The sequence below is a fragment of the Emys orbicularis genome, chromosome 16, assembly GCF_028017835.1.
Source record: "Emys orbicularis isolate rEmyOrb1 chromosome 16, rEmyOrb1.hap1, whole genome shotgun sequence".
NCBI lineage: Eukaryota > Metazoa > Chordata > Testudines > Emydidae > Emys > Emys orbicularis.
The window spans coordinates 13,831,590-13,848,879 of record NC_088698.1 but is presented as its reverse complement, the minus strand read 5'-3'; the positions used below and the strand labels follow the sequence as shown (position 1 = coordinate 13,848,879).

General features: G+C 40.9%; 1 protein-coding gene across 1 annotated transcript; it reads left to right on the top strand.

Moving 5' to 3' along the window:
* Positions 1–3,197: 3,197 nt before the first annotated feature.
* Positions 3,198–17,061, top strand: LOC135890475 (solute carrier family 2, facilitated glucose transporter member 11-like). Its single transcript, XM_065417898.1, has 12 exons — positions 3,198–3,221; positions 7,042–7,140; positions 8,361–8,521; positions 10,544–10,668; positions 11,152–11,281; positions 12,110–12,258; positions 12,883–13,070; positions 14,116–14,226; positions 14,723–14,824; positions 15,588–15,663; positions 16,346–16,473; positions 16,855–17,061. The coding sequence occupies exons 1-12, from the start codon at positions 3,198–3,200 to the stop codon at positions 17,059–17,061; spliced, it is 1,500 nt and encodes a 499-aa protein (XP_065273970.1).
* Positions 17,062–17,290: the final 229 nt, after the last annotated feature.

Sequence of the window (17,290 nt, the reverse complement as noted above, 5' to 3'; positions counted from 1 at the left end):
TTTTTCATTGAAATACAATAAGCAGGGGGAGAACAGAATGTTTAAACTCCAAAAATGAGCAGTTAAACCAGCCTATTGCATACTGTACTACAGTACTATAAAAGTGTATCAAGTAAGGTCTTTAATGGAAGCTTGTAATGTTCTGATCATCATAGTCATTATGAGACGTATACAGACTATGGTTCTGAATCTATGCATTTGTGTATTTAGGAAACTGTGCTCATAATGTCAACTATAACTCATAGCAGGGAAGGGTACTTCCCAAGCCCGGTGTTTACATGTAACTGGCTCCAGGTAATGTCCCATTGTCCAGACCAGGAAAAGACAAGGATGGCCCATTAAAGTTAATGAAAAGACACTGAGACATTCCGGCTCCCAAGTCCAGAGAGGTTTCCACACTGAGTAAACATGAATCATCACAGACATAGGCCTGGTCTACACTACAAACTTACGTCGACATAATCCGCATTAAGTCAATAAAATAATGTATGTGTCTGCACTACTGAGTCCCTTCCGCCGACCTAAGTGGTCTGCTGTGACCGCTCTGGAGAGCACTTTCAACTCCACTGCATGTCAGCCAGGTACACAGGAAACAGCCGCGCCTCTGTTAAAGCTCCAGGAACTTTTGAATTTTCATTTCCTGTTTGATCAGCGTGGAGATCTTGCCAGCACTCAAGGCTGCAAACGCGGTAGATTTTCAAAGATATTCAGGCATCTGAAGATGCAGTTAGTTGCCTAGTGGAATTTTCAAAAGCATCTACGTGCCTAATCCTTTAAAAATCTGGCTCCAGGAGCCTACCTCCATCTTTAGACACCTAAATGCCTTTGTAAATCTGTCCCCATGTCTATGCATTTTGGACCCACTTCTGTGAAGTGCTAAACATCCTCATTGCCCTTTGACTTCAATGGGGATTGAGGACACTCAACACTTCTTAGGTTAGGGCTCCTAGAATGCAGTGAACTCATCTGTCTGAAGAGTCTTCTTCAGTCTGCATTGCATTTCCTGGTATGACACAGCAGCTTTACACAGAGTAAGAGCCTCGTCTGTGTCTCCATACAACATGCAATGTGACTCACCTGATCCCAGTTATTCATTGTCTGCCTGACTTTTCACCAACTTCCCTTCTCTAGGTGAACTTGATCAGCAAGTGGAGAAATGCTCTGTGTAACATTAACACAACCACCAGCTAGAATGGATTTTGGAGCATAGGTTAAGTGACTGCTCAAAAACCTGAATCAATGCCATGCAAGAGGGAGAAACTATGCCATTTCCATTAATTTCTTGTGCTTGATCAAATGGGTTGTACGTGCATACAAGATATACTGACAACTTATAAAATGTAAATACTACGTGCCAGGGAAGGGTTAGTGATCACAGCATCAGATTTGGAATAATTATACTTGCTGGAACCATAGGTTTAAATCTTAGCAGGATAAACTCAGCCCTTCATTCTTCTTAGGAAGATAAACTGCGTATCATGATGAGGTCTTAAAAACCAAATTCCTGTCTTTTCTGTGTAGACATTAACATATGTGTGGTCTGGTCTGTCTCCCAAGATCTGTGAGAGTGAGGAGACAGACCAGTCCTCGCTTACAGACAGCCCCCCAACCTGAAGCAAATATTCACCAGCAACCACACACCACATAACAAAAACACTGACCCAGGAACCTATCCTTGCAACAAAGCCCAATGCCAACTCTGTCCACATATCTATTCAAGTGACACCATCATAGGACCTAATCACATCAGCCACGCCATTAGGGGCTTGTTCACCTGCACATCTACCAATGTGATATATGCCATCATGTGCCAGCAATGCCCCTCTGCCATGTACATTGGCCAAACTGGACAGTCTCTATGCAAAAGAATAAACGGACACAAATCTGACATGAGAAATCATAACATTCAAAAACCAGTAGGAGAACACTTTAACATCTCTGGTCACTCAGTAACAGACTTAAAGGTGGCAATTTTGCAACAGAAAAGCTTCAAAAACAGACTCCAACAAGAAACTGCTGAACTAGAATTAATTTGCAAACTAGATACCATTAACTCCGGCTTGAATAGAGACTGGGAGTGGCTGGGTCATTACACAAATTAAATCTATTTCCCTATGTTAAGTATCCTCACACCTTCTTGTCAACTGTCTGGAATGGGCCATCTTGATGATCACTACAAAAGTTTTTTTTCCTCCTGCTGATAATAGCTCATCTTAATTAATTTGCCTCTTAGAGTTGGTTGGGCAACTTCCACCTTTTCATGTTCTCTGTATATATATCTTCTTACTATATGTTCCATTCTATGCATCTGATGAAGTAGGCTGTAGCCCACGAAAGCTTATGCTCAAATAAATTTGTTAGTCTCTAAGGTACCACAAGTTTTCCTATTCTTTTTGCAAAAGAGGCAGAGATCATCCAGTCTATAAGGAGAGGGAGGAAGTTCAGAGTGTAAGGGAAAGTGTGGAAGAAAAGTGTGGGAGAAGATACAAGTGAGACACTTAGATGAAGTTTGGGAGGAGCATACACAAAATGAAGAAGAGGACGGGGAAATGAAAGCAAAGATGAGGGGAGCTGTGCAGGGTCTTAAAAGTGAGGTAAGAAGTTTGAAGGCTGAAACTGGCTGAAAGAACAAAACAAAAAAAAGTTGGGATTTGGCCGTGCTTTGAGCAGGGGGTTGGACTAGATGACCTCCTGAGGTCCCTTCCAACCCCGATAGCCTATGATTCTATGAACAATAACCGAGCTTAGGTCTGAGGATGGTGTTAAACTGTTTAAACATTTCATCAGCCTTAAAATGAATAAGTTATTATACAAGAAACAACCTCAGAGCAATCTCTCATATATCAGAGAATAACTGGAACACCGTTTAGCTTTGATGTCTGAACTAGTTGCCTGCCTCCCATCCCAAGTCAGCAAGAGCCCTCCAAATATAGGGGGAGGGAAAATCTCTCTCCACGTTGGACTGGGCTTGACATATCTGTTTCTTGAAATATTTAGTCCAATAGGTCTAAACCCTGTCCAATGACTAAAAATAACATAATTCACTGAAAACGTAGAAAGTAAAAATTTAACTTCAGTCCCATGATCCCAGCTCCTCATTACTTAAATAACATGCCTGGGTAAAAAAGCTTAGAAAGCAGATCACCCATCTGACAGGGACTTGCCAGTGATACGAACAGCCGAGCTTTCAATAGGAAATGGCCAGCTGCCTGTCAGACCTGGTGAGTACCCTGGTTTTTTTATCACATCAGATATTAATAATAGGAAGGATCGGTCTTCCACTTCCTACCTGCCACTGCCAATGCTGGAGAAGGTACTGTATATTTTCATTAAACAATCTTTAAAACAGTGTGATATAGTTATAAAGAGTACAACAAGAGGCTACCTAATGGGTCTTTTTGGTAGTGATTACGATGGACAGAGCAAGAAAACTATTTTGGGGGCAATACCCCTTTAACAAAAATAGGGAGGTACTGTTGATAACGGATGATTACCTCAAGGTGCTGGGACAGTTAGAAGCACAGCAAGGGAGGAAGAAGAGGAAATACAGCAAAACAGCATTGTGGTAAGACACTTGTGCCTTTGCTTTCGCTCTGAGGGGCCAGGAGGAGGCAACATGTCCTAAAAATATCCAAGTATAAATGAGAAAAAGCTGTATGCGAGCCTGCAAGGTGATGTGGGAAAGCAGGAGAAACCAAGCTCCATGAACAGTACAGAGATTGAACTGGTGTGTGAAAATTCATCTCAAAATGCATTAACACCCGTATGAGGGCATTCTTCCTCCTCATTGAGAGAGGGGGAACTTCCCCTAGAGTTCAAAAATAATAATATAGACACAAAGAATCCATCACATTTATTTTAGAAAAATAACAGGAGTACTTGTGGCACCTTAGAGACTAACAAATTTATTAGAGCATAAGCTTTCGTGGGCTACAACCCACTTCTTCGGGTTGTAGCCCACGAAAGCTTATGCTCTAATAAATTTGTTAGTCTCTAAGGTGCCACAAGTACTCCTGTTATTTTTGCGGATACAGACTAACACGGTTGCTACTCTGAAACCATTTATTTTAGAGTCTCATTATTTTCATAACAATCTCAAGGGGGTTTTTAAAGCTCTGTTTTATAACTTTTGAAGTCCCATGCTGACATAATAAGGGTTATAGACTCCTAGAACCATAGGGTTAGAAGGGACCGCAAGGGTCATCTAGTCTAACCCTCTGCCAAGATGCAGGATTTGTCATGTCTAAACCATCCAAGACAGATGGCTATCCAGCCTCCTTTTGAAAACCTTCCATGAAGAAGCTTCCACAACCTCCCTAGGCAGTCTGTTCCATTGTCCTACTGTTCTTACAGCTAGGAAGTTTTTCCTGAGATTTTATCTAAATCTTCTATGCTGTAGTTTGAACCCATTGCCTCTTGTCCTGCCCTCTGTGGCAAGAGAGAACAACTTTTCTCCGGCAGCCATTCAAGTATTTGAAGACCTCTATAATGTCCACCCATAATCTCTTCTTTTCCCAAATAAACATACCAAGTTCCTTCAGCCTTTGCTCATATGGCTTGCACTCCATCCCTTCAATTATCTTTGTCACTTGCCTCTGGATCCTTTCCAGTTTCTCTACATCCTTTCTATACATTGGTGACTAAAACTGAACTCCAGCTGAGACTATTCAATGCTGAATAGATCAGTACTATCACCTCCCATGACTTGCATGCTATGCTTTGGTTAATGCAATCTAAAACTGCATTTACCTTTTTTTTTTTTTTTTTTTTTTGCAACAGCATTGCTCACTCATGTTGAGGTTGTGATACACCACAACTCCCAGATCCTTCTCAGTTGTGCTGCTGCCAAGCCAGTTATCTCCCATTTTGCATTTGTTCATTTAGTTTTAATTCCCGAAGTGTAGCACCTTACATTTGTCTTTGCTGAATTTCATTTTGTTATCTATAGCCCAGTTCTCCACTTTATCAAGATCTCTCTGAATTTTAGCTCTATACTCCAAAGTGTTGGCAATCCCCCTAAGCTTTGTGTCATCTGCAAATTTGATCATGTTCTCTATTCCTACATCCAGGTTATTAATAAAGTAAAGATGTTAAACAACACCGCACCCAGAACATATCCTTATGGAACCCCACTTGAGACCTCCCCCCCAATCTGACATAATTCCATTAATAGTTCTCTTTATCTGCAGTTGTTTAACCAATTATGTATCCAGTTAATGGTAGTTGAGCCAAGTCCACATTTTTCCAGCTTACTTATCAAAATGTCATGTGGGACTGTGTCAAAAGCCTTGCTGAAGTCCAGGTATATTATGTCCACCACATTTCCCCTATCCACCAAACCAGTTACCCTGTCAAAAAACGAAATCAAGCTGGTTTGCCAAGATTTGTTTTTAGTAAATCCATGCTGGCTGCTAGTGATCACCCCTTCATTCTCCAGGTATTTGCAAATTGAATGTTTTATACATTGCTCTAGTAGCTTCCCAGGTATTGAAGCCAGGCTGACTGTTCTATAGTTCCCCAGCTCCTCCTTTTTCAAGATAGGCACTACATTAGCCCTTCCCCAGCTTCCGGGACCTCTCCTGCCATACATGAATTTGGAAACATTTGCAGAGATTTCTTCAGCTAATTCCTTCAGTGCCTAGGGTTGGATCCTTCCAGGCTGTGAGCAAAATACAATGAGGAGGTAAAATACAAAGGAAACCACATTAAATTTGTCAATAAACATAAAAAATAATGGGAGTTTGTTAGGACACAATATACTGTACTGATCTGAGAAGCACATAATAGTAAATACTAACAATTAGCTCTTACATAGTACTATTCATCCATAGAGCTAAAAAAAAAGGTGACACTACTCAAGTGAGTTTAAGGAACCAGTGAAACCGTCAGTTAAAAGAAAGATTGTTAGATTTTCAGAATGAAAAAAATGCTGCCTGTCTTGTCTCTCATTGTGTGTGTGTGTAGAGAAAGACGGAGAGTTATAGTTCTAATTGTTAAAGTTATAGTTAGTTTACAGTTATCTTAGCTCTATGGTTGCATTGGGATGGCCAACAGAAGAAGGAGCACTTCTTTATTGTCTCCAGGTTGTTCCAGGAGCAAAGAGAAAGTATAGCACTGCCAACAGTCCTTCCCAAAGTATTGGGCAGAATGAAAACAAACTTGCCTGGGGTGTCAGGGTTCTCTCATGGCCCAGAGGTAGTAACAATCCGAAGACTAACAATTCTCTCAGGCCATGTCTATACTAGTGAGCGTACAGTGGCACAGCTGTACCGATGCAACTGCAGCGCTGTAAGATCACTCATGTAGCCATTCTATGTCGATGGCAAAGAGCTCTCCTGTCGACATAAAAAAACCTCCTCAAATGAGTGGTGATGGCTAGATCAGCAGGAGAAGCTCTCCCGCCGACATAGCACTGTGCATACTACCACTTATGCCGGCAAAACTTCTGTCGCTCAGGGGGTGTGTTTTTTCCACATCCCCGAGCAACATAAGTTTTGCCAACTTAAGTGGAAGTGTAGATATGGCCTCAGTGTAGTAAGCCTAATATGAAAAAAATCTTCTTTAGCCAGTTCCTGAATTATTGTTTTGACAAAAATGGTAAAGAATAAAAGTTCTCCCTTTGTAGAAATAAAACAGGTAACATGGGATAAGAGGGGATGAAATTCTGCAGTTTCACACATCCCAGTATCATTAATAGGCCTTTGGACAGCATATTTACATGTTCATTGACACATTGTCAACTCTATTGTCCTGAATGCAATGGTCCTTCTCATGTAGTGGATAGTAATGGGTCTTTCTTTGTCTTGTCTCTTTAGATGAGGAGACTCCAATGGATGTTGGTTTTCTCTGACCACTTGGCTGGGATGGGGGGCATCTTTGAATGGTTGATGGCACCCTTTTGGGCTGGAACCTTGCATAGTGTGAAAAGGTTTCTATAGCTAGAAGTGTCTGCAGTGAATAAGACATGGTTCTGGAAAGGGAGAGCTGTAGATACATGGATCTGACCATAAACTGAGGGTGTGTTTTATCATATTTTTGTAGATTCACTATCGGGGGCTATTTCAAATGATGCTTGTGCTGGGAATTGGTGGAACCCTTTTACCAGGTTTTCATCTTTCTGTGATGAACTACCCTTCCATGGTAAGCAAAGCCTTAATCAAAGACACCTCTTTGGTTGAATTTTCATGGGGCTGGGTCTTAGCTTGAGGATGCTCCTTGTCCTTAAAATACTTCATTAAGTCTTTCCATTGAGAATGTTTCCAGCTCTTTCCATTCCCATTCTGTACTGTAAGAAAGAGTAGGATCAGAGTCTGGATAAAGGACAGAACTTCACTCCACAGATAGCATTTGAAAGGCTGAGGACATTGGGAAATGAGCACTATTCCCTGTGTAGTCTATTGCTGAACTGAGGGACTTAGGAAGAGGATTCTTGGTAAATCCCTCTCTGCTACTGTCTTCTTCATTTTGAAGTATCTATATCATCCCTTAGGTCACACTCCATGGACTGGGTAGTAAGGGGTGTGTGTGAACTATAAACTTGATGAACATAAAGGGTATACATCAAGGTTAAGAAGTGGTGGTGTGGTTGAGGTTTCAACTCTCAAAACGTCCTTTGGCCTTCCTCCCATTATCCCCATCACTCCCCTACACTCAAGAACACTGATATTTAAAAGGAATCCATAACAGGATCCAACATTTGAGTGTGGAAATTTACACAACATTTTTCAAGTCAAGTTTCAGTGGATGAGATTGTGCAGTAGCCTTTCCTCTCTCAACACTTGGATTCAAAGACTGTTTAGGTTATGCGTGAAAACAAGTTTGGTTATTGCATCATACAGTCATCAAAAACGTGGCACAATTTGCTGCAGTCTTTGCTTAAGAGAGAAGCCCTTGACTGTAATAATATTAATTAATTAATAATACCATCATGTCAAGGATTAGGTGTACTATCAGAATTTATTGGGGAAGCTCACATACTACTAGTCTCTTGTTTTTGTAAGCAATAAATTCAATCAAAATGTTAATTAAAAATAATAAACAGCATTTCTGACATCATTTAATTCTACTGCAGATGTGTATAATACTGCCAGTCTTTAGCACCACCCCATTATTCCTCCATTGTGAAATTAATATATAGCCATTCAAAATGAATTTTCAGAGATACAGATTGGTAATAACAAGAAATGTGGGTATGTGGGCTCTTCCTAAACTTTTATTTGCAAGTAAGTCTCATGTTGTCATTCTTTAAATAGCAACTATTTGTTGAAACCAAAACCAGCTTTAAATATAATGAAGTATGATTGTGTATAATGCATTGGAGTCATAATTACTGTTAATGAAAATCCCCTTTTCCTTCTCAGCACATTAAGAGGTTTATCAACAAAACCTGGCTGGAGCGATATGGCTCTCCCCTCCATCAGGAGACCATCACATTGCTGTGGTCCCTCATTGTGTCTATCTACTGTGTAGGGGGACTACTGGGGTGTCTGTGTAGTGGATACCTGTTTGTGAAATATGGAAAGTATGTATCTTTTCTGAACAGCTCACTAATGAGGAATTGTAACAATGGAATCAGCTAACAAACCAGCTAAGCAGTTTGCTTGGGCTACCATTTAGTTAATTTAACATTGAAAAACATTTTACTGAAAAGGGAACAAAATGATTTTTAAATAAATAAAAACAAAAACCGTTTAAGTTCCTACATTATTAAAGGCTAAAACTTCGTCTCATTGAAGTCAATTGCAAAACTACAAGGGACTAGGACTGAGCGCTAACTGAATATAGGCTAAATCACCCCTGTTTTTCACCAGCTTCAGTCTGTGTGAAGCAGGGTGCAGGGCCCCCAGCAGTATAAAATCCATGGAGAGGTTGCAGCTGCACAAGTCTGCAGTGCTGCTAGTTGAGAAGAGTGTGTGGCCAGGTCAGTCAGGAGATGAATTAATTTAGTTCCTCCCTGTTGCAGTCTCCACAAGCAAAACAACTAGAGAGCCTCTTGTGGAAAGTGAAGGTGCCTTCCCTTGGTAGAACCCCTGAGGGGAAAAAACACACCACACACACACTTTTTGAACATAATTTCTCCATTTACTTACCTACCAGGGCTAAATTCATGATTCTGTATTCCCTGCAGTAGTAAATATACCAGCTGCAGACCCCTTTCAACAAACTGCAGATGTGCCCAATAGTATCTGCTTCCCAGATGCTAGTTCCCTACCTCATCTCTTTGTATCTCTGCTTCTTCCTCTTCCCCCATCCCAGTTCTCAGCTTTTGGGCCACTTCACACTCTCACACTATATGCTTCCACTCAACCTTTCTTCCTGCTACTGGTTCCCTCTCCAACCAACTCCCTTGAACACACACCTCCACTTGACCCTCCCCAACCTATCTTTTCTGCCACTATCCTAGATTTATCTCCACTTTCAGCTGCCAGAAAGTCTCTATAAAATCCAGACCAAGTTGCCCTACCCAATCTCCAAGCCTTCAGAACACAAAGTTTTCAAGTGTCCTTAAACAAGAAATCAGAGTTCCAAAGGTTAACAAGCTGTCTCATCCCTTAAAGATACACAAACACATTTCCATTATGGTTGATTGTATATACAATTTCTTTCCAACAGGCTGGGAGGAGGGGCTAAACATTATTTTAATATCTGTCCAATAGAATTGCCACTGAAAAACACTCTTTCTTGGCGAAATATAGGATAGGGAATGTGGGAATTCTTAAAGACTCTGCTGATGAAAGTGAAAAAAACAGATAGAATATTATAAGAATAAATAAGCATATGTAAATTAGACTGATAAAAATACACAATTGTTACTGTTTCCTTATTGTTCTTTTCATAATTATGTATTATTCATTTCATAATTATTCAATGTAACATGTAAACATATCTTTTCACTGAAATTTTATTTGAGCTCCATTCTCAAGAGATTCTCTAGTATGCAAATATTTATTTCCTGGGACAACAGCTGTAAAATATTGCCCAAGGGTAGAAAGATTTTTTCTGAGGTTGTGATAGATTGCCTGAAGCAGAAGGCTTTTTGTTTTTAATTGCTGGAGTACTTTAAAAAAAACCTTTCAAGTTCTTGCCCCTAGGAATATATTTAGTGCTTCAGAAAATGTAAACAAAGCTCACTTCTCTTCTGCTCGTCTAAAGAGAGAATGAAACTCGAATTCTCTCTTGTTTAATATAGCCATTTAATTTGGCTTTTACAAAGATGACTTTTTCCTTCTATGTTTTGGGATAGGTGTAATATTTTTGATGGGATGTAGGATCCTAGAAAGGGAGCAATTAATACTGTTTAACTATTTTATCTCAGCACTTCTCTCTTCAGGAATCCACTATAACCTCAGTGGAGTGCTCCCCTTTGGTGTCTCTCATGTCACTACATAACAGAAATTGCTACACCCCAAAGCATTGGTTTTTAAGAGCAGCCATGGCTTGGTCTGTACATTCACTGGATAACAGGAGTCCATTTGTTCAAAGTGACAGAGGAGATATTTATGGGAAAATCTGATTCACATCTGTATTTCATTTGCTGGTACAGAAAGAAATGTCTGTTGTGCAACAATATGCTCATAATGGTAATTGCCTTGTACATGGGCTTCAGTAAGACCGCCAAGTCTTTTGAGATGATTCTGATTGGACGCTTCCTCTATGGCATCAGTGCAGGTAGGACCTCACGCTACTGTATGTACACAAGTTATTCTCTTGGGAGAACATAGGGACCACTCCCTCTCAGAGCTCCTCGGGGAGCACAGCACCCCAGGTGGAGCAGGAAGGATTAGGGAGGAGGTGGGGGTCATTCCACACCCAGCATCAGAGGAAGCAGGCTGCACACATCTATAGGATAGTGCAGCTCAAGCAGTCCTCCTGCATATTAAGCCAGCTGGGGAGGGATTGTGCAATAATAAATTATAGCAAATCACCATCTACTTCCACAAGGACTCAACTGAAATTGGTAATCCGAATAGTGATTTATTAAACGTGTTGTTTTAGAAGATGTAATTTTCCAGTTTGACTACTTATTGTAGAGGATACTTAAGAAACAATTCAAAAAAGGAGAGTGCTACAGTTTGGCAGAATATGATTTGGAAAAAAAGGTAACTTTTCTTTCTATAAATATAACTTTCCTATTTCTTCTCCTCATTCAAGGAATATGTATGAATGCACATGGTCAATACCTAGGAGAAATTTCACCAAAGAAGCTGCGTGGATTTGCAAACACCAGTGCTCTTGTGTTTTTGACACTAGGAAAAGTTTTAGGACAAATTATGGGATTAAGGTACCTGTCTATTTTACATACGTACATGGCCTCATCACCACAGTAGGTGAGCACACCACAATCTTTCAGGGCTTTGGAGCGGAGCCCGGAGCTGGAGCGAGGAGCAGCTCTGGAGCAGTGGAGCTGCAGGTTTTTGCCTGGAGCTGGAGCGGAGCCGGAGCACACTCCAAAGCCCTGCAATCTTTAATATACTTATCCTCACAATCCACCTGTGAGATAGATAAGTCTATAATCCCCATTTTTAAAATGGGGAACTGAGGCACAGAGAGGCTAAGTGACTTGCCCACCATCACAGAGGAACTCTGTGTCAAAGCACAGAATCAAAAACTTGTCTCCCAAGTCCTAGGCTACTACCTTTCTCCAGGTAGAATATATGTACTTATCTATGGACCAAGCAGCCTAAATATTTTTTCTTTTCATCCATTTTTCCCATTGTCTGTGCATATTGTGTCAGTTTCTCTACTTATCACACAAAAAAGAAGTTGCTAAAGTTACTAATAAATAATTGTATATAGTTGTAACTCATGAATATTGAGGATCTGAATTCTTCAGTCTTATGTAGAATTGCATCATTGGTCTCGATAGTAGTTGCATGGATTAAAATCCACTGAATTTTTATTTTTTAATAATGGGAAAAACCTCAGAACAAACTATAGAACTAAGGTACTTACTTAGCTATTTTCCTTTCCAGTTATCCAAATTTTCTTTCAATTTATCTTCTCCATTTCCATCTGTATATAGCATCTGTTGGTCCACTTTTTGCTCCAGGAAATAGTTATTTTATTTTATTTTATTAAACCATAAATATATTTTATATGCTCTCTACAGAGAGTTTTTAGGAACTGAATCCTTGTGGCCTTTGCTGTTAGCCGTATGTGGAATTGCAGCATTTGTCCAGCTGGTCTCTTTGCCATTCTTCCCTGAGTCCCCACCCTACCTTTTGATACAAAAGGAAGACACTGAAGGTTGTTTGAAAGGTAAAATGGGACAAGCCTTTCTCCAAATCTCTGATTTGTTATATGATAGCCATTAGGGTGACCAGTGTGAAAAATCAGGACGGGGGTGGGGGGGTAATAGGCATGTATATATGATGAAGCCCCAAATATCGGGACTGTCCCTATAAAATCAGGACATCTGGTCACCCTAATAGCCATTGAAGGGGTGGGCCTATTAGATGGAACCAAGTTTCCCATCATCCACCAATTATATTTCTTAAGAATTCTAATCAACAAGGATCTTGTACTGATATTGATGTAGATCTAAATTAGTGTAGACAAAAATTACTAATCTGCAGTAATTCAAGATCACCCTCTAAAATATTACTGTATTACACAAACAAGAGATAGACATCTACCAGCTAATAGCAGTGTGTAATAGTGTGTTCCATTAAGCAATATCTGATTGATTTCTTCAATCAGTGACTGATGGATCAATAGATGGACTGAATTATGATTAATGAATAATCTAATCACTAATTCATTAGCCAATTGAATAATGGAGATGAGTGGATGGATCAGCTGATTGATAGGTCTGCAAGGCACTACAGTGTTATAAATAAAAAACAATACTACTAATTATGCTTTGCTATTTTTCTTCCATAGCCATGAAGCAGCTCTGGGGTGAAGGGGATCATCAAGCAGAGTTTGATGACATGATGAAGGAGAAGGCAGCAATGAAAAGCATCAAAACCATGACTGTCCTGGAAGTGATGAAAGAACCAGCCTTGCGTTGGCAGTTGTGTATAATAATTCTCCTTATGATGAGTATACAGCTTTGTGGCTTGAATGCAGTTGAGTATTCCTCAATTCCAACTTCAGAACTGTTATTAGGTAGCGCTGAGAACATTACAGAGCCACAGTTCCTACTTATTACTTCCTCTTGATCCTCTTTTCTCCTCCTCATAGATAGTTCACTGCACAAAGTTGTGTGGTAACATTCACTGACATTAACAGTACCATGCTTCTCAGCACTCTAAAGTGTACACATGCCTGTGTATATAATAGGTCCAGCACAGTGGATGTTAATGTTCCCTGAAAGGGTATTGTCCCATTGATTTCATTTCTGTTCTCACTAGAAGCTCTTTCTCTAGGACAGATGGCTGTACAAGCTCACTCTCTCCGTCTTGGACCTTGAGAACTCTTTGTACAGATTTGGGTCTCAGTTTTCCTTAAGTTCCTGTTCTTTCATTCTGTGTGGTATCAAGGGATCTCCTTCTACAAGCCTCTGCCAAACCAGACAGCAAGGGCCCTAAGAACTTTTCTCTTTCTCGTCTCCTTCGCCCAATACCATTCTTCTTTTGGCTCCAATCAGCTCCTTCTCCCAATTCTCTTATTTACTCCCTCCTTTCTCCTAACACAATGCTTCTTTAAACTCCATTCTTTTCTTGACGCTCAAAACCCTTTTGTTAATCCCTAATAGACCCTCGAATTTCAGATTTCAAACAGCTGCCTCAGCTCCTCTTTCTTTGTCCAAATAGAATCCAGGCCCCTCTGTTTCCTCTCCTGACCCCTCCTCCCCCCCAATAAAAACCCACTTGGTGATAATGTACTGGTGAAGGATCGAGATCTGAATGCTGCTGCACAAGCACACCTCACATACACCTCTACCCCAATAGAACGCTGTCCTCGGGAGCCAAAAAATCTTACCGTGTTATAGGTGAAACCGTGTATATCGAACTTGCTTTGGTCCACCGGAATGCGCAGTCCCGCCCCCCCAGAGCGCTGCTTTACCGTGTTAGATCCGAATTCGTATTATATCAGGTCGCATTATATTGGGGTAGAGGTGTACCTTGATTACACTTGATTGTTAAAATTCCTTTTCACTGCATTTTCCAGATCTACTTTTATACCTTTGAAGTGTTCTGCACAGCCAGGCTGGATGAAGACCTTATTCCATATATAGCATTAGGAGTTGGGATCTGTGAATTCTTCTCGAACATCCTGTGTGTAAGTCAGACCTGACTTGGGTTTGGAGGGTAAAAGGAAATGTGTTTTGAGCCAGTTCCTTCTTAAAACAAACTGCTCTTTCTATACATGAACTGAAGAATCTTTTTGTGTCACCACTACCCCACCATATGAAACTGTGAAAGACAACATAAACCCCGCAACAGGAAGGGGCTAAGGAGTTTCTCCGGGCTGAAGTGGCCCCACCTCACCACACCTGCAAGTCTTTTTGAGACTTGGAAGAGAAGTTTAAGATGGGGGAAGCTCAGCTCAGGGCATGTCTACACGACAGTGGCACAGCTACATCACTGCAGCTGTGCTGCTATAGTGCTTGATCACAGGGCTAACAGACGTTTCACGATTACACTTATTTCTGTACTCCTTAGAGAAAAAGGAATGAAGGAGACAGCAAGAGAGAATGAAACCCAAATTCCCTTGGGGAGTGGAGGTTGGAATTTGCCATGTTTCCAGTAATGTCAATGTGTTTTCTGATCCTCAGAGCTCCATCATTGACCGGTTTGGCAGACGGATGCTGTTATGGGGTGGTTATGGGTTGATGGCAGGGATGCTGGTATTCCTAGTAACAGCTCTCTCACTGCAGGTAAGGAAGCTTTTCTTTTTGAGGTGCCCTGTTCCCACTTCCACGAAACTGCTGTTTATGTTATTTTCAAATTAAGCCTGATCCCCATGGTGCCATTTGGTGGGAGACTCACAGTCAGCCTTAGTTTTGCACTCTAACAAATGCAGGGCTGAATGTTACGTGAATACTCATGGCTCCTTCTATGAGGCCTTCATCCTTGTCCTCACTGGAGGGGTCTCTGTGCTGCCTCCTCCTAAACCAGCATTATCCGCATTCCAGCTGCCAGAGTAACTGTCCCATGAGCAAGGTGCCCTGATCTAGTCTTTCTCCAATCTTCTTACTACCTAACCCCTCACACACCAGTCTCCAGTGGGTGTATCTTGCCTTGCTGTTGTCAAAATCTTTGCAATGAGCATTCCTTCTGTCTCCTCTCTCATTCACCAGCACCTCTCATGCTCCTCTCCACTTACAAGTGGCTGTGACAGCTGCCCAATGATCATCTCAGCTGCTGAAAATCTCTTTTTCCCCCAATGCAAAGCATCCACACCCTTTTAAGCTCCTGAATCTCTTTTGCTACCCTGGTCTCCGGCAAAAAGAACGGCCCACTGCCACTTCCCTCAGCTGCTAAACTCTCCTCCATCCCACCCCTTGATACAAGTGATTTTACTCCCCATATATAAAACAGACCCTTGGCAATCACTTTTCCAGATAGTAGAAAGTAATGAGCATGTTATTCTACCACCATATTAATTCCCCTTTTCTCTCCTCACTGCTTTCTGTCTAGAATCAGTTCTCCTGGATGGCCTACTGCAGTGTTATTCTCATATTCTTGTTCACTATCTCCTATGGAATTGGACCATGTGAGTACATAAAATTAGGTGATGATAGGAAACTTCTGGATCATACTATATGAGCACATTAATATGGGTGGGTATATGGAAATGGAACTAGACTTTGTAAATACATCTTCATAGAGAAGAGAGTGAAGCAGAATCCTACAACATCCTCAACTCACAAGCAAAACCCCAGCTCCATTCAGGATTGTTAACTGATGGCATATTCAGTTCCTTCTCTTAGCATCCCTTTATCCTTTCTTAATTTCAATCTGAATCAGATACAATGGCAATGCCAGAACCAGCTTACAACTCCCTGCTAGGATTTTGGTCCTCGCTTGGGACCAAAGCTAATTCTAGGTCCCTGACAAATGGCTACATTTTGTTATTGGAACCTCAGATATAAAATATCAGTATTGTATGTCACTGATTTTTATTCGGGTTTTCATACCATAGCCATAACCATGGTGTATGAGTGCCTTGACAACCTGTCTTGGTACTAGCCCCCAGTAGAAGCAGGAACTCTGTACATATGCCAAGCGCTGGGCACAAATACTCACTCTCTGGGGTTCTGCTTGATCAAATATAGCTCCTAAATATGAATTGTATGAATTTGCATTTTTTCATTTTGGGGAAAAGAGGTGACCAAAGTTCCTACTGGAAAACCCCACATAAATGTCTTCATTACTTTTTCATGTTGCTTCTTCAGCTGGGGCAGTCACGTCTGTCATGATGGAAATCTTCAACCAGTCAGCCCGATCATCTGCCTGTGTGATTGCTGGGACCATTGGCTGGATGGGCCTCATTGTAATTGGGATGATATTCCCCCTCATTGTGGTAATTCAATTTGGATTTCTTCTTCAATGCTCCCAATTTAAACCATCTTTTTTGGCTGTCCTAGGCAGCAAGGCACAGCAAGTACATTACAATGCCATGTAGGTGATCAATGTTCTGAACGCACCTCATAGTCCCTGTTCTGCGGAGGCCAGCTGTGTAGCAGAGGTGGCATACATAGTCTTGAGCTGAAGGGTGTGAGCTGGCCCAATCGTCAACCACCCTCCGCTGTCTTATACATATATTAAAAATGTAAAGAAACATTTCTTCTTTAGACTGAAATTTTTTCTCATTCTTGAGAAGCAAAGCAACCTTCAAGGATCTAAGAGAGTAAGTGTCAGAAGAGGATTTGTTCATCTTTTTCTCTTTTATTTTTGTCTTCAGGAGGCCCTCGGCCCCTTCTGCTTCCTCATCTTTGTGGGCGTTCTTGTCATCTCAGGGATTTTTTTCTATCTGTTCCTTCCAGAGACAAAGGGGAAGTCAATCATGGAAATCACAGAGGAGTTCAGTACAATACATTTTGGGAAGAAACTTCTACTGACTGCGGGGAAGAATTCTCCTGTGGAACATACCTTCTGCACCAAGTTCTGACTGGCCAGCAGTCAGATTTCATTGACACAATGCACTGTCAAGATCAAATTGGAAGCTGAAGCTAAAACAGACTCTTAATAAAATCTTATTTGAAAAATAATTCACATCTATCTTACCTCTTATTCCTAGCAGTCCCATTTTATATTTGGGTCTTTGTTTTTCATGCTCACAGCAGTATCTTCACACATGGTGTCCTTCTCCTAATACCACTCTATATCAGGAGGGTTTC